Source organism: Anabrus simplex, chromosome 4, assembly GCF_040414725.1.
Source record: "Anabrus simplex isolate iqAnaSimp1 chromosome 4, ASM4041472v1, whole genome shotgun sequence".
NCBI classification, from domain to species: domain Eukaryota; kingdom Metazoa; phylum Arthropoda; class Insecta; order Orthoptera; family Tettigoniidae; genus Anabrus; species Anabrus simplex.
The window spans coordinates 111,296,691-111,313,231 of NC_090268.1; the positions used below are offsets into that span (position 1 = coordinate 111,296,691).

General features: G+C 38.3%; 1 protein-coding gene across 5 annotated transcripts in view; it reads right to left on the bottom strand.

Annotated features, from left to right (window-relative positions):
* Positions 1-16,541, bottom strand: part of Gint3 (GDI interacting protein 3) — a 132,475-nt gene that overhangs the window by 20,624 nt on the left and 95,310 nt on the right. For all 5 annotated transcript variants that reach the window (XR_010859780.2, XR_010859781.2, XM_067145167.2 and 2 more), the window contains one exon: positions 1,609-1,738. Coding sequence is in view for 3 of the 5 variants with exons in the window: in XM_067145167.2 (XP_067001268.2) it covers positions 1,609-1,738 (130 nt within the window). In the remaining 2 variants the exon portion in view is untranslated. The remainder of the gene's footprint in view (positions 1-1,608; positions 1,739-16,541) is intronic.

The following is a 16,541-nucleotide window of genomic DNA, read 5'->3' on the forward strand; positions in this document are numbered from 1 at the left end:
TGCAAAATCAAGGTCACTGGTCCCTCAAAATGGTACTTACCACTAGTAAAGTAGAACCATGGTATACGTCATGTTGCGGTACTATTCAAAAGTACGTAGACTTGCGGTATTCCACACATTATGGTACTACTCACAGGTAATGTAATACGCGCATGTAATGCAGACCCATGGTGTTTCTCACATTGCAGCACTTCTCACAGGCGATGCAAACCTATGGTGTTCCTCACATAGGTGTACTAATCACAAGGAGTCGTACTATCCAATGGTGTTCCTCATGTAGTAGGTACTAATCATAGGCAACACAGACCCAAGGTGTTGCTCGTATAGTGGTACTAATCACAGGCAATGCCCAGCCCCGTGGTGTTTCTCACATAATGGTTCTAACTACAGGCAATGTATACTCGTGGTGTTCCAGATGTAGTGGTTCTAATCACGGGTACTGTAAATCCCATCCTGATTCACACAGCTGTTACTAATCACAAACCCATTGTTTACCTAACATAGTGGTACTACTTGCAAGTAAAGGCGACCCATGGTGTTCCCTGCTTGATGGTACTAATTACAAGTAGTCTCATGGTTCTAATTCGATCATCCTTTGGTCGTGCCTTTTAGTAGCCTCTTACGATAGGGAGGGGACACCGTGGGTATATTCTTCGTCTGCGTCCCCCACCCACAGCGGGTACATCAGGTTCTTCTTTGCCTCAAATTAGTATGTCTAACTAGCACATGCACAAATATGTCACAATTTTCTGTATGTTGGAATTATATTCTCTCTCTCTCTCTCTCTCTCTCTCTCTCTCATGTTGGGTCCTCACCCTGGAGGCTGGTTTCATTCTCAACAGCTGTCATACACGGCCTAGTTGAATTCCTTGTCTGATGCTAAGTCATCCCTAGAAGACTGTGTCCTCAGCAGAAAAACTTGACAGATCATGACTGACTGTTCTAATAATGCTTGTGATCATAAATGATTGTAGTTTTAAGATGGTATCAATGTAATCAGCTTCTCAATTCTTTGCCAGTTAGATTATAACTACCTGAATACTATAAATTAAGTAGCTTTTAGAAGTTAGCTTGCAGAAAGCAATAATTAGAACAGAGAATGAATCTTTGAGAGTCTTACAGCTCAAAGCAATCTTTCAACTTTAAGCATTATTATTCAATACACATAAACAATAAAATTAAAAACCTGAGTGGAATGGCTGTGTGTAGTTTTGCATTTTTACTTGCAGACAAATGCCGGAACAATACCTATTCATAGGCCACAGGCCGATTCCTTCCACATCTTTATCCAATTCCATTCACCATCATTCATTTCATCGTCATTAGAACCTCAACTGAGGTTGGCATGAGGAAGGGTATCTGGTCGTAAAAGAGTGACATATAATTTCACCTCGCTTCATCCCCAACCCTGCATCAGGAAACGGGACTAAGGGGTAGATATACATACCACTTTAAAAAAATATATCTGAGTTTGAGTAATAGGATTGGTAACCAGGGGAGGCGACAGCAACATTACTCTTTTGCCAAGTATTCTGCTATAGTAATTCAAGGTGTTTACAACACCATGCATTATAAACTGTTTATGTCAAAGTCAAAGGAAAAACTAACCTGTAGGAAAACTCCATCAGGAAATCTAACTCTGATGAGAGCATATCGATACCGTCTCATTTCACGCTGCTCTTCTTTCTCTCTCATGGCTTTTGTTCGCAACATCATTCCTTTCTCTACAGCTTCAGTTCTGAAAGTTAAAAAAAAAAAAAAAAAAAAAAAAAAAAACAACAGAGTATATTACAAGGTTTTTCTTTATGAAATAACAAAAATTGTTACCAGTTACCTGTTTTATGAAAGGATTTACTCCACTATGCATTTTAGAGGCTTTGCTCCAAAATGGTGAAATGGTGAAAAATGATAGTTGCTCTACTTGATAGAATATAGAATATTATACTATTGCATTTAAGAGTAGGAGCTAGATGTATTATGAATTTATTACATATCTGTTGGGTCAACCACAGGTGTGTATCGTTTCAGCAATAAACAGTTGCTGCTAAAGCTTAATAAAAAAAAAAAAAAAGAAAATCCACAGCCTGTTTCCTGTCATTTGACCAGGTTAGGAATGGAATGAAAACGCCATCTAGCGCCAATGATAGGAATTATGCCAGCTGCCGAAGCCTGTCACACTCCTCTGGGGCAATGATTAATGACCGACATGAAATGAAATGATATAGGAGTGTGTTGCTGGAATGAAAGGTGACAGGGAAAACTGGAGTACCCAGAGAAAAACCTGTCCCGCCTCCACTTTGTCCAGCACGAATCTCACATGGAGAGACCGGGATTTGAACCACGGAACCCAGCGGTGAGAGGCTGGTGCGCTGCCGCCTGAGCTAAAGCTTAATATTGCTTTTAAATATTCATTTTCAATTTTATCACTGAGCATGTTTTGTGGATCTATTAATTAATGTCTATAAATTTCTAGAGTTTCTAAATGTTCAGTTTTATCCCTTTTGGATGTGTGTGAAAAATGGTGAGAGAATCTGTCGTCGTCGGCGGCTGTAACTCAATCTGAGTATATATAGCTTCTTCCTGCATACACTGATCAGTTCAATTCAGTTTATGGATGTGTTTACGATGACTAAACAGACCAATCCTGGCATAAAACATACGCCCACACAAATCACACTGAATTGATGGAGAATCTGTATATTTGATATTTCATGTCCTGTGTCATGTAATATATAAGTAATAATAATAACAACGTAAACGTTTCCACCTTTTCAATACTACAATATATTCACAAAATTACAAATTACACGCTACTAGTTTCGACCCATCTAGGGGTCATCATCAGCCGTATTGGAGCAAAGATCATTTGTGGCGAAATCCTAAGAAAATGTTATTTTAAAGAATAACAAGTGAAATGAGATGTTATGGTAATAGTTAATAATACAAGGAATATACATACTAAGAGGTTTTTAACAAAGAATAAAGTATAAATGGGGTGTTGTAAAAATTATAATCATGGAAATCAGTAAGTTCTTGTATTGAAATGAAATATGGCTTAGGAAGAGGGCTTAAGGTGGGGCTGAAGGGTGCGGGAGAAAGTGTAACTGTCTTGGAAAAGTACCTTTGATTAAATTTAGGATTGAGTTTAGGTTGGCTGCATTATTGTTTCTGAGGAAAGTGATAAATAGATCGAAGAGTATGTTGGGTTTCTCTGAGATTTCATTGAGATTGTGACTGGCATTAAAGTATTGGTCTAGGTGTATGTAGTAATTTTCCATTATGCTGAGTAAAGGGTCCTTGTTTGCTAATACGAGGATGTCCATGTCTTGTTCAATATTGGTGAAATTATGGTTATAACCTTGCATGTGTTGGCCGATGGCTGAAAACCTGTTGTATTTTATTGCGTTAGTGTGCTCGTGGTATCTGATAATGAAGTTTCTCCCGGTTTGCCCGATGTAGGTTTTTTTTACAGGTGGTACATTTGATCCTATAAACTCCTGATTTTAAAAAACTGCTGGTCTTGTTGATGTGTGAAGTATTGTATAAAACGTTCATGTTCTTATTGTTGGTTTTCAGCCATCGGCCAACACATGCAAGATTATAACCATAATTTCACCAATATTGAACAAGACATGGACATCCTTGTATTAGCAAACAAGGGCCCTTTACTCAACATAATGGAAAATTACTACATACACCTAGACCAATACTTTAATGCCAGTCACAATCTCAATGAAATCTCAGAGAAACCCAACATACTCTTCGATCTATTTATCACTTTCCTCAGAAACAATAATGCAGCCAACCTAAACTCAATCCTAAATTTAATCAAAGGTACTTTTCCAAGACAGTTACACTTTCTCCCGCACCCTTCAGCCCCACCTTAAGCCCTCTTCCTAAGCCATATTTCATTTCAATACAAGAACTTACTGATTTCCATGATTATAATTTTTACAACACCCCATTTATACTTTATTCTTTGTTAAAAACCTCTTAGTATGTATATTCCTTGTATTATTAACTATTACCATAACATCTCATTTCACTTGTTATTCTTTAAAATAACATTTTCTTAGGATTTCGCCACAAATGATCTTTGCTCCAATACGGCTGATGATGACCCCTAGATGGGTCGAAACTAGTACCGTGTAATTTGTAATTTTGTGAATATATTGTAGTATTGAAAAGGTGGAAACGTTTACGTTGTTGTTATTATTATTACTTATATATTATTCTCAGTTCAATACGGACCAAAAACATGAAATTCATAACCATCAACTGTGTCATGTAGATGAGCAGCCAACTACTGATTTTTCATGCTTGTGAAGCCAAAGCTCTGCTAGGTGTTCTTGATATCTGATGGCAAATCCTCTTCCATTTTGACCACCATAAAAAAAAATCACAGTTTTTACAGGTGATTTTATATACACCAGTCTGTTTGAATTTATCTGGTGTATTGACCGAGTGTGGCAGGATCTGACATCGGTTACTTATGGGTTATGTACACATGCTACAAGCGAGTGTAATGGTTGGAATATTGTGAAATTCAGAGAATCTAGGTAGAGTTTGTGTATAAGACAGAGGGAAACAGTCACTAGTAATCACAAGGAGATCGTGTAAATGTTAACAAAGTCGGTCTCAAGATATTAAGATTATTATCCAAATAAAAATTGTTTCGGCTAGAGATGTGCTAGCAATGTTGTTATCCAAAGAGAAAGAACAGCAGTGACACTCCTAAGTGGAGAAAGGCAATCCGAAAGAACACCAGAGAAGTATAATAACCAACTTGCAGTTGTCATGACATGATGCTATGAAATAATGTTGATAAAAACCAATGAGGAGAGAGAGAGGGAGAGAGAGAGAGAGAGAGAGAGAGAGAGAGAGAGAGAGAGAGGGGGGGGGGGTACTTACAAACAAGTCTTCTAAGAAGATGTGGCAGTATTACAATGCGATGATCTATGTTCCTTATGACATCACAAGGATTGTACGAGTACCATGCAAGACAAATTCAACATTATAAAGAGAGCCAAATGCAGGCTGACATGGCTTTGTGATGAATGCAAACCTATGCTATGCAATTAGTCAATTCACAGAGAAAGTTGGTACAATAATAGATTTCCTGAAGAGTGATCTGAAGAAACTAGTGATGGACTCAATAAAGTCAACATTACCACTGCAGGAAGCAAAGAGAGCTTAGATCACATGAAAAAAATAATGCTAATACTGAAGCAGTAACATGCGACAATTGGCAGAGGAAGAAAGAAGTATGCCATCACCCAAAGCCCATGAAACCAGCAGCAGATCGTGGGGAAGGGAGGTCATCACAACAGATAAGGGAAATGGGGGGCTAAATCCGGTGGGGCAATCGTCCACTCCGGGACCTATAGCCACGACTTCTGCACACAGAAGTGCGAAGAGGAGTAAGAGGAATGGCAAACATACAGAGATATAAGACAAAAAGGAAGGGCACTAAAATAAGTGGAACAATAATAATAATAATAATAATAATAATAATAATAATAATAATAATAATAATAATAATAATAATAATAATAATATTGATTCTGACCATTATTTAGTGCGTATCAAAGTGAAATTTACCCCGAAAAGAATCCACTATAAGATATGTCATCTTCAGAAGTTCGACAGGAAAAAGATAAAGGAAACTCACATAAAAGAAGAATGGGAAAAGGAAAAGGCGGACAGCTGGCAACAGTTCCATGACAAGATCATTACAAGAGCTAAAGAGACGATTCCAATGAAGAAGAATACGAAACACCCTTGGTGGAACTCTGCATGTGAAGAAGCACTGGAAAAGCGGAAGAGAGCCTTTCAGAAATATAACTGTAAGAAGTCACTCAAGGCTCAACAACACTATCTTCAGACAAGGAAGGAAACGTCAAAAGTAATCAGGCAAACGAAGGGGAGATACATGAAGGACCAACTGGAATCTATAGAAAAAGATTTCCAAGATCACAATATGCGAGACTTCTACAGGACTTTCGCAGGAAGAATCCGTGGATACACCCCACAGAATTTATGCTTCCGAAAACAAGACGGAAAACTCGCGCTGTCTAACCAGGATAATTGTAAGGAGTTGGCTCGATATTTCTCTGAATTACTGAATTGCCAGGAGCCAACATTACGATGGCCCAAAGAAACTCCTGTACACGTAAACCCTGAATCTCTACCACCTACCAAAGAAGAAATCCAGAGACACGTCTTCCGACTCAAAAATAACAGGGCGCCTGGAGAAGATGGCATAGTTGCAGAACTATTAAAGAACATAGGCCTAAATACGCTTGAGGAGCTCACACTAATAATCATGGACATCTGGGAAAAAGAAAAGCTATCTGAAGAATGGAAATGTGCACTTATCCATCCGGTACACAAGAAAGGTGACAAAACCGATGTAAATAACTATAGAGGGATTTCTCTCGTTCAAGTCACCTACAAGATTCTCTCTGTGTGTCTTCTTCAAAGAGTACAAGAACAGCTTGAACACAAAATTGGAGAATATCAAGCCGGTTTCCGACCTGGGCGGTCCTGTGTTGAACAAATTTTTAACTTGAAGACGATATTGAAATATAGAGCAACCCGAAACTCCCCGATTATTTGTAGTTTCGTCGACTTCAAGAAAGCGTACGATTCGGTCGATCGACAGTCTCTCGTTAACATCTTAGAAGAACAAGGGCTTGACCCAAAGACATTAAGACTCGTCAAGGAAACACTCACGGACACAAAGTCAAAAGTTAAATTCATGGGTGAAGTATCGGAGCCCTTTGCCATTAAGACCGGCGTGCGACAGGGTGACGGACTGTCACCACTGCTTTTCAATCTTGTTCTAGACAAAGTCATTCGGGAATGGGAGAAGGAATTAAAAGTTCAGAAGCACTGGAAACCCATTCAACTTGGCCGAAAGAACGATGACATTAAGGTCAGTTGTTTAGCTTTCGCGGACGACCTAGTGATACTAACAGACAGTGAAATTTCAGCGATCAAACAGATTGAAATCCTCAAGGAATGCGCTGAGAAAACTGGACTTAAAATCTCATTTGAGAAGACCAAGTTTATTTGCACTAAATTCAACATTCAGGAATTACAAACAAAATATGGACACATCAAACGAGTTCCATACTTTAAATATCTAGGTGAGATCCTAGAACCAACAGAGTTGGAAAAGGAAGCACAGAAAGTTCGATTACAAAAACTCAAAAGAGCATATTGGAGAACCCGTGACATCTACAACAAGAAGTGCATGTCCATACATACAAAAATCAAACATTATAATATGGTGATTAAACCTGAAGTGCTGTATGCAAGTGAAATCTTGGTTCTTAATAATAGAGGTGATCTGGAAAACATCTTGAAGGAGGAAAGGAAGATCTTGAGGAAAATTCTGGGCCCAGATAAAAAGGAGGAAGGGTATAGGCTCAAATCACGCAAAGCTACGGAAAGACTGTCTAACCTTGCCGCAGACGTCAGGAAACGAAGACTGAAATTCTATGGACACGTTCACAGACTATCGTCTTCAAGGCTAACCCACAAGATTTTGACATACACCGAAAAAGTAAAGAACATACCATGGATACAAGATGTCAAAAATGATCTGGAAAAGGCCCAGATAGAACCGTCAGAAATAGTGGACAGAAACATTTACCGTCACAAGATACAAAGATGGGTAGTAAAGCCAGAGAATGAAGTCCCTAAAAGATCGGGGACTAAGTGGTCAGAAGAAAGAAAACAGGCACACAGCGAAAGAATGAAAGCAATATGGTCTGTTAGAAAGGCGAATCATAAATGTAATGCGTGATCCAACAGGGTCCATACGCAAATAATTAATAATAATAATAATAATAATATGGAAGAATGCTAATGATCAGACTATTCAAAACCTACATAAATACATCATTGATATTTGGAACACGGAGAAGCTTCCTGAGGAATGGAATACAGCGATAATCCACCCGCTGCACAAGAAAGGTGATCGCTCCGATCCAAATAATTATCGGGGGATATCCTTACTTGATATTACATACAAGATTTTATCCAAGATTATATACACAAGAATCCAAGAACAACTCGACCAAGAACTTGGAGAATATCAGGGAGGATTTCGACCAGGTAGAAGCTGTCCAGATCAAATCATTAGTTTAAAATGGATAATGAAGCACCAAAGAGTTCGAAGTAAGGGTCTGGTCATCACGTTTGTAGATTTTAAAAAAGCATACGACAGTATTCATCGTGACTCATTATTAAAAAGCCTTAAAGAATTTGGCTTACATCAAAAACTTGTTAACCTCATTAATATGACTTTTAAAAATACGAAGGCAAAAGTTAAATTTAGAGGTGAATTATCAGAATCATTCACTATAAGAACTGGACTTCGACAAGGAGACGGACTTTCACCATTGTTATTTAATTGTGCATTGGAGAAGGTTATGCGTGAATGGAACAAGAAATGCCAACCAACTATCAAGATCGGTAGAAATATTAAACTCAACTGCCTTGCTTTTGCGGACGATTTAGCATTACTTGCAAATACAATAGAAGAGGCTAAATTTCAAATTGAACAACTAGAAATTATAGCTAAAAAAATGGGATTACAAATTTCATTTGAAAAAACAGAAATGATGCCAACTTTTAAAGTTGATTTACCAGTTATTCAGCTGAACAGTAATAAAGAGATTAAAATTGTTCAGAAATTCAAATATCTTGGGGAAATAATAACATGGAACACAAATGAAAAAGAAGCAATAGAACACAGAACAACTAAATTTAAACAAGCACAAAGACTTACCTGGCCAACCTATAAAAAAAAATCTCTTTCGATAAACGCTAAGCTGAAACACTATAATTCCATAGTTAAACCAGAGGCAACCTATGCTAGTGAAACTTTATTCAAATTAAATGTAAAATCTACAACAGACAAATTACAGAAAACTGAGAGAAGAATTCTTAGAACAATTATTAATAAAAAACACCAAGTTGATGGACAGTGGAGATTGTTGCCTAACAACATTGTCTATCGTGAATGTGAATCAATAATATCTACAATGCGTAAAAGAAGAATTTCCTTTTTCTGTCACATATCAAGATTAGCAGACACCAGGATATTGAAACAACTATTCGATTACTTTTTGAAGAATAAAATCAATAATAATTGGTTCAAAGAAGTTCAGGACGATTTGGAAGAATTGGGTATAACTCGGCAACAAATCAAAGACAGAAAAGAGAAGAGGATTTTGAAGAACAAAAGCATAAGTCTCAAACTAAAAGCAGTTGAACGGAAACAATATACTATATCGGACACACAAAGGGCTTCCAGGTCGGAGAGGATGAAAAAGTTCTGGGAGAAGAAGAAGAAGAAATTAACTCAAATGTATTGATTTCAGTGCTCCAATGTGGGCGTAAAATATGTAAATAAAATAAAAATAAATAAAAATAATAATAATAATAATAATAATAATAATAATAATAATAATAATAATAATAATGTTATTTGTTTTACGTCCCAACTAACTACTCTTTTAAGGTTTTCAGAGACGCTGAGGTGCCGGAATTTAGTCCCGCAGGAGTTCTTTTACGTGCCAGTAAATCTACTGACACGAAGCTGATGTATTTGAGCACCTTCAAATACCACCGGACTGAGCCAGGATCGAACCTGCCACGTTGGGGTCAGAAGGCCAGCACCTTAACCATCCGAGCCACTCAGCCCGGCAATAAGTGGAACAGGAAGTGATGCGTTAGAAGGTGGAACTCACTGCACCTGGCTATATTTAGGTAAGCGTCACAAGGAAACGACAGAAGAAACAGTTAAGGCATACTTGGTAAAGAAAAGCATTGGAACAACGGAATGTGAGAAACTGTAGTCTAAAAAGGTACTATGATGCTTTGCTTTGCTTTGCTTTGCTTTTACCAATCCAAGATTTATCAAAAGCAGGAAAGGCAGACAGCTGGCCCACAGGAGTGCTTGTGAAGCAGGTTTGTTTTTACAGATATATGCGAGAAGGCTCACTATTCTAATAAGAACACAGCAACTCAAGAACATCACTTCCAAACAAATAATGATAGAGTACAAGAGAAAGTTAGCAAGATAAACCACACCACAGTGTAAGGACACTAATTGGAATATAGAGGGTTTTAGGTCAGTTATGTCCCTTATTCCTTCAGACCTCTGTAAATCTTTTGACCTAGTAATATTAACAGAGAGAATGGAACCTTGAGTTTTTACACAGGTGATATGGCACAGCAAGGTCTGCTAGAAAGGCTTAAAGGTCTTATTATAGGACACCTTTCACCATTCTGTACATGATACAAATCCAAGCATGCAATAATAGTGAAATGTTCCCAATGTGCCATCCTGTGTGTTTAATTTCAGCCAGAGGCAACATCAACAAATATTATAGACAAAATCAGTCAATGTTTAAACATAATTGAAAGAGATAAGGCAACCATCCTTGCAGGAGACAAACTGTCTAGTAGACACAGATTCACAGAAAACCATGGAAGTCTTGAACTACTTCAATGACAACAGGAGTACTAAAGTACTAAAACATACATATGCTATAGTGGCTCTAGTACCTACGGCCTAGTATTTCTTAATGTAGGTCAGGGCCTTTTGGGGTGCATACACCAGTGCATTGCACGACACAAAGGTGCAAAAGACGACTTCGCTTGGTTGACCAGAGTGCAGACCCCCATTCCTCGATTTGGAGCAATAGCGCTGTCTCTCTATTTTCCTACGCCTGTCTCCCTCTTACTCACTTACTCTGTAGCGCTCCAAATCCGAGCCGAGTTGAGCCTAACTTAGCTGAGTCGCCCCAAGTGTGACCGATGCACGGTGCTCTGTGCTTCAGTTTGCACGCGTGAGATTTTGGGCGTTTGAGAGGCCCTGATGTAGGTCTTAAAGCACTATGAGAGAATATTACTCTAGAGGTTAGTGGAAAGCATCTACCTGAGGAAACAATATTGTACACAGAGAATATAACAAAAAAAGCATTTCAGGAAGCATAACAAGCCAAACAGGAAAACTAACCTCTCACCACTGAGCCCGTGAATACTGATGTGGTGGAAAATCATTATACACAAACTCTGTAAATGGAGCAGAGACAACAGCAGAAAAACTTATATTAATGCCCACATCACATAAGCAATAGCAGCAGAAAATAAAAAACATGGTTCACCAAAGCCTGTTACGAAGCCAGAAGAAAGGTCACTGATGCCATTCACAGAACAAGACTACACCAAGCACCAAAGCAGCTAGACATCTATTGGAGACTGAAAAGAGAATAGAAAAGGAAGATCAAAGAATTACAGATTGTTTCACGAGGAAGAAGCGACGGTTGGTCGAGAAGATCAAATCAGAGCTGCATAGAGCATTGCATCCAAGGTAGCCGGAGTTTCCAAGAAACATCCCAATGGAAATATGCAGGACCGAGACATGCACCCAGCAAATAACTTAGAGAATCAGGAATTTTTCCACGAGTCAGCCCTATTCACAGAGGAAATAGTATCTACTATCCAGGAGACAAATAATAAGACTAGTGGCCCAGACAGCATCTACAATGAACATCTAAAGACTACACTTCCAGTGCTAGCAAATAAATGTCTATGACAAGCAGCAGTGCCAGACAGGTGGAAAAAGTTACTGGTATACTGTATAAAGGGAATGGAAACACAGCAGATCCAAATGCATTCTGAGATATTGCCCTAGAAAAAAACCCTTCACTTCTGTGCAAATGTGTCTCAAAACTTGCAGACGAGAAACTACCAGACTTCCAACTCGGGTTTATAAAGGGAAGACTGACAATTCAAGCTGATAAGGAGACAGTGCTATCTCATCAAAGGGGAAAATTGCATACTATTTTTATTGACTATTCTAAAGCATTTGATACAATAAACAGAATCATCATCTTCACAAAGTTGAAAAATACTATAGGACCAGGACACTATTTGATGCCCATTATAAGAAACCTTCTCACCAACAACTGGGCGGAGATTAGTAACGGGATAGATCGAACCCCATACACCAGATGGTGGGAGTCCTGCAAGGAGACCCTTTAAGCTCATTACTATTCATAACAGCTACAGCAGACATAATCAGAGCAACTCAATTTGATAACCTCAATCTACTCATGTACACGGATGACATGGCACAAACCTCTACATCAAACAGTGACTTATGAAAAGTGCTCGATAAGTTCGTGGACTGGGCAAAAGTCAATGAGCTAGAACTAAACAAGGAAGACGGTATTGATGACATTTGGAAAAGGAAGGAAGGAAGCGGGACATCATCTACATTCAGTTTAAGTGCGATAATAGCTTCAAGCATTTGGAAGTCACCTTTCAAACATCGGGAAATGTCTTCGCGCTCCATATAAACAACAAGCTGAGCGCAGCAACAAGACCAATAAATGACATCCAGCTTATAAGCAAACTTTCTCTTGAAACAGCCTTTCAATTATTTAAAATAACAGACCCAGTAGCCACGTCCTCCCTCTCTAAAATACACACTCTCATGACTTGACTACTACGAAATTTCCAGGAAGACATTTTATATAGAGATTCTGAGAGTGAATTACTACCAGCAACACCAACATATCAGGAGCACCTAAAGGAGTTGTACGAGAAGAAAGTCAATATGGGAGGAACTTTATATCACTGGTGCAATGCTGAATTGTGAATGGACTCATGGAGGGTACAATTCACGCTACATAGTGACACAACTTGCTATGCACAGTTTCCATCACAGGCAGTGAGTGCTACATCAAATTTTTATGCACTTGGTACAGATTGTGCGTGTGATAGATGTGGTGCCCACTGTAGGAGATATAATGTGCTGAACTGCAGGCTCCGTTCAGAGACACTAGTGAAATTCTGCACCGAGAATTAACTCATGTCCCTTATGCACACTACCTACTTTATTATTATTATTATTATTATTATTATTATTATTATTATTATTATTACTATTATTATTATTTACGGTTGAAAAGCTAATGAGTATATTTTGCTTCTTGAGGACTCTAGCTATACAAAACTCCAGATAAATTCAAACAGACTGGTGTACTGTACATAAAATTACCTGTAAAAACTGTGAATGTTTTTACATTGGACAAACTGAAAGACGATTTGACATTAAATTTCAAGAACACCTGGTGGCAATTTGGCTGCAAAAGCATGAAAACTCAGCAGCTGCTGCACATCTACACGACACAGGACATGAAGTAGCAAATATACAGAATTCTCTCATTATTTTACACACACATCCAAAAGGAATAAAACTGAACATTTTAGAAACTCTACAAATTTTAGGACATCAATTAACAGATCCTCAACACAAGCTCAATGATGAAAGATAAACTAAATATTTAACAATATTAAGCTTCAGCAGCAACTGTACATTTCCTTTTTTCATTTTTCTTTTTAGAATTTGCTTTTCTTCGCACCGACACAAGTAGGTCTTATGGCGACGATGGAATAAGTAAAGCCTAGAAGTGGGAAGGAAGGTACAGCCCAAGCATTTGCCTGGTGTGAAAATGGGAAACCACGGAAGACAACATTCAGGGCTGCCAACAGTGGGGCTCGAATCCACTATCTCCTGAATGCAAGCTGATAGCTACGTGATCCAAGCCGCGTGGCCACTTGCTTGGTCTGTACCTTTCTGAGACAACACACACCTACAGTTGACCCAACACAGATGTAATAAATTCATAAGGCACAGAATTCACAACTTGTGACTCATAACATTTTGTATTATTTCATAAAGATTAATTCACAGTCATCAACAAGACCCCTTAAAAACCATAGTTAAGTTTAAGATTATGTTGTCCAGTCAGGCAATAAAATAGGCCATATATCAATACAGAATAGAAACAAATCACTGCAACTAGTCAAACCATACAGAATATTACATTCAAAACGGCACGTCTTTTACATGACCTAACATGCAACTATGCAAAAATAACAATACAGCAAAAAACAGACAGTGCAAAGAAAGTAGCTAAGTTTACTCAAAGGAAAGGATGAAAACAGAATTACAAATATTATATAAAAAGAAACATCTGTTCAATCTACAACTCTACCATCTTCAGCTGTAAATAGGAGAATTAGCAACCTTAGAAAATGACATCCTCGTAAACAATGTGCATAGTGATGTTATAGAAATTAACAATCAAAATACAAGCAATTCTGAAGAAAATCAGCCAACTGACAAATGCACAGTCCAACACACATATACAAGAAAGATCAACTGTAAGGAAGGATATTCAACCTGCAGTAATTAACATGACTACTCTCTGAGGATCAGAAGAGCCAACCCCAAATGACACTTGGGAGTGTCCGCTATGGTCACGCAGATGGCCAGGAAAGAAGAAGAAGAAGAAGAAGAAGAAGAAGAAGAAGAAATTGAACAGGACGGATATAGATTTTGGTAAGGTGATGGCTGTACTAAATAAAGGTCTAAAACACAATATTCCATCCACACTAACTCAGAGCAAATGCTCAGATCATGGAAAAAAAATTAAGACACCGTGGGTCATATGAATAACAGTGAGTAACTTCTCAGGAGCAGTGGAGAAGTGGTTCACTCGAATGAATAACTGCTCCATTTCGTATGAATAAAAAGTTGTCTGCAACTGCAGATACTTAACTCTGCGACTTAAGCAATCGCTTAGCCACTGCTCATTTATGGCAGAAGAGTAACTGTGTTTCTAACCAGAGAGCATAAGCAAAACCAGCTCCGAAGAAGAAACTGGCCGAGAGGCCCAGGCTTCACTTGCGTCAATTAGTAAAGGTTTCCCCGTTTTGTTTAAAACACCACAGTTACTAGATTCCAGTAAGCAGAAATCTGCAGCTCTAAAACAAAGCATATCAATATATCAGTAAAAACATGGTGTAGGAATTACAGAAGTGCATTTATCTAAGAAAATCTTCAATATGTGATGTAGGCTGGAGAAGAAGACTGGAACAAAAGGATAGTGCTTAACCCTTTCACGCCCTTAGTGCCGGAAAGTGCCCGACTGTTCACTTTGTCTTCCGGTCCTTAGCGCCCAGCTGCATCATTGCACATTTCTGCGATCTGTGCGATAGTTTTTTAATTTTTTCGGCAGTGAAGTGTTTATGAGGCATTTTTGAACACATAGTACGATCTACAAGGCTTAGACAATAAAAGAAGAGCGATAATCTGTCTTGACGTTGCCTAGGAAACGGTCCTGAACTTCCGCGAGCGCGGGTCAACTGTTTAGTTTATAAACATGGCGGGATTGAATACTGCGGATATTGAAACTGAGCTGAATATAGGCAAAGAACGTGGCACAATCGTTGAGTACGGGTGGAGGTGAATTTTTAGTGAGTGAATAACATATTGAAGATAATTTTAGTGACACCAGTGATGTAAGTGATAAGGGATATCGAGAATTCGGACCTGATGATGATGCCGCAGCATTTCAATTAACACAAATATTTCGTTTTGTTACTCCGAATGGTTATATGGATGATGTTGAACCTGTCCATGATTTCGAAAGAGTATAACGAAAAATATATTATTTTTTACATATGTTAGGAGGAGACGAACTATTCAGTGACATAGCCACTTGCATATATATCAATGCAGCATTCAACCAGGAGAGGGCGCATAAGTATAGATATGGAATGGGAAGACACTTGCTCAGGGGAAATAGAATCTAATATACAGTATATGGGCATCACTCCACTTCCATAATCATGTGGTTATTGGTTTAGGGGGATTCAGACAACATGAGATGTAACAAATACAGCGTACCTCTGTGTTGAGTACCAACATTGGGGGGGGGAGGTTTGAACCAACAACCTTATGACTCAATGAACAGATAAATTAATGTGATGGTATGCTTTCTAATATTATTGAAAATTTGAATAAATTGTGATCAACTTTTTCTGAAACAATGTGCTGTGCTTTAATTTTTCCTGAATAATTGGTTGAAACGTGGGGATAAGTGGGATGAAAATGTGGGCAGGAAAGGGTTAAAGTCCGGGAGCAGACCCTTTATGATCTTATAGAAGGAGACAGCAATCCATCAATTTCAAAGTTAGATATTTTAACATTATTATCTCAATTTAAAATAATTATGTAATTTTACAATTATTAAGGGTGGTCACTGGTGGCACTCGGGCAACATCCTCATCTACAGGTGGTGGTGGTGGTTGTGGTGGTGGTCCTGAGACTTACTACCCTGCAAGTGACAGTTCACATACAGCTTCTATGCTGATGTCCAGCTCCAGAGACTATCCTAAGAAAGGTGACAAGAAATGTACGGCCAACGTTGAAGGAACAGAAAACACAAAATCGATGTCCAATGACGAGTTCTTCTAGAGCAACTAACTGTGCTGAAAGAAAAGGAAAAACTCTTGGGGGAGAGACAGTATAGAGAAACTTATTACAAGTGTTGACAATGTTACAAATATTAATCCCACGTACTTTACACTGTGAGGCCCTTCCTTCAGTGATAACATTGAAGTGCATATGAAGTGTAGTTTGCTTTTGGTTTTTGTAAAAGATG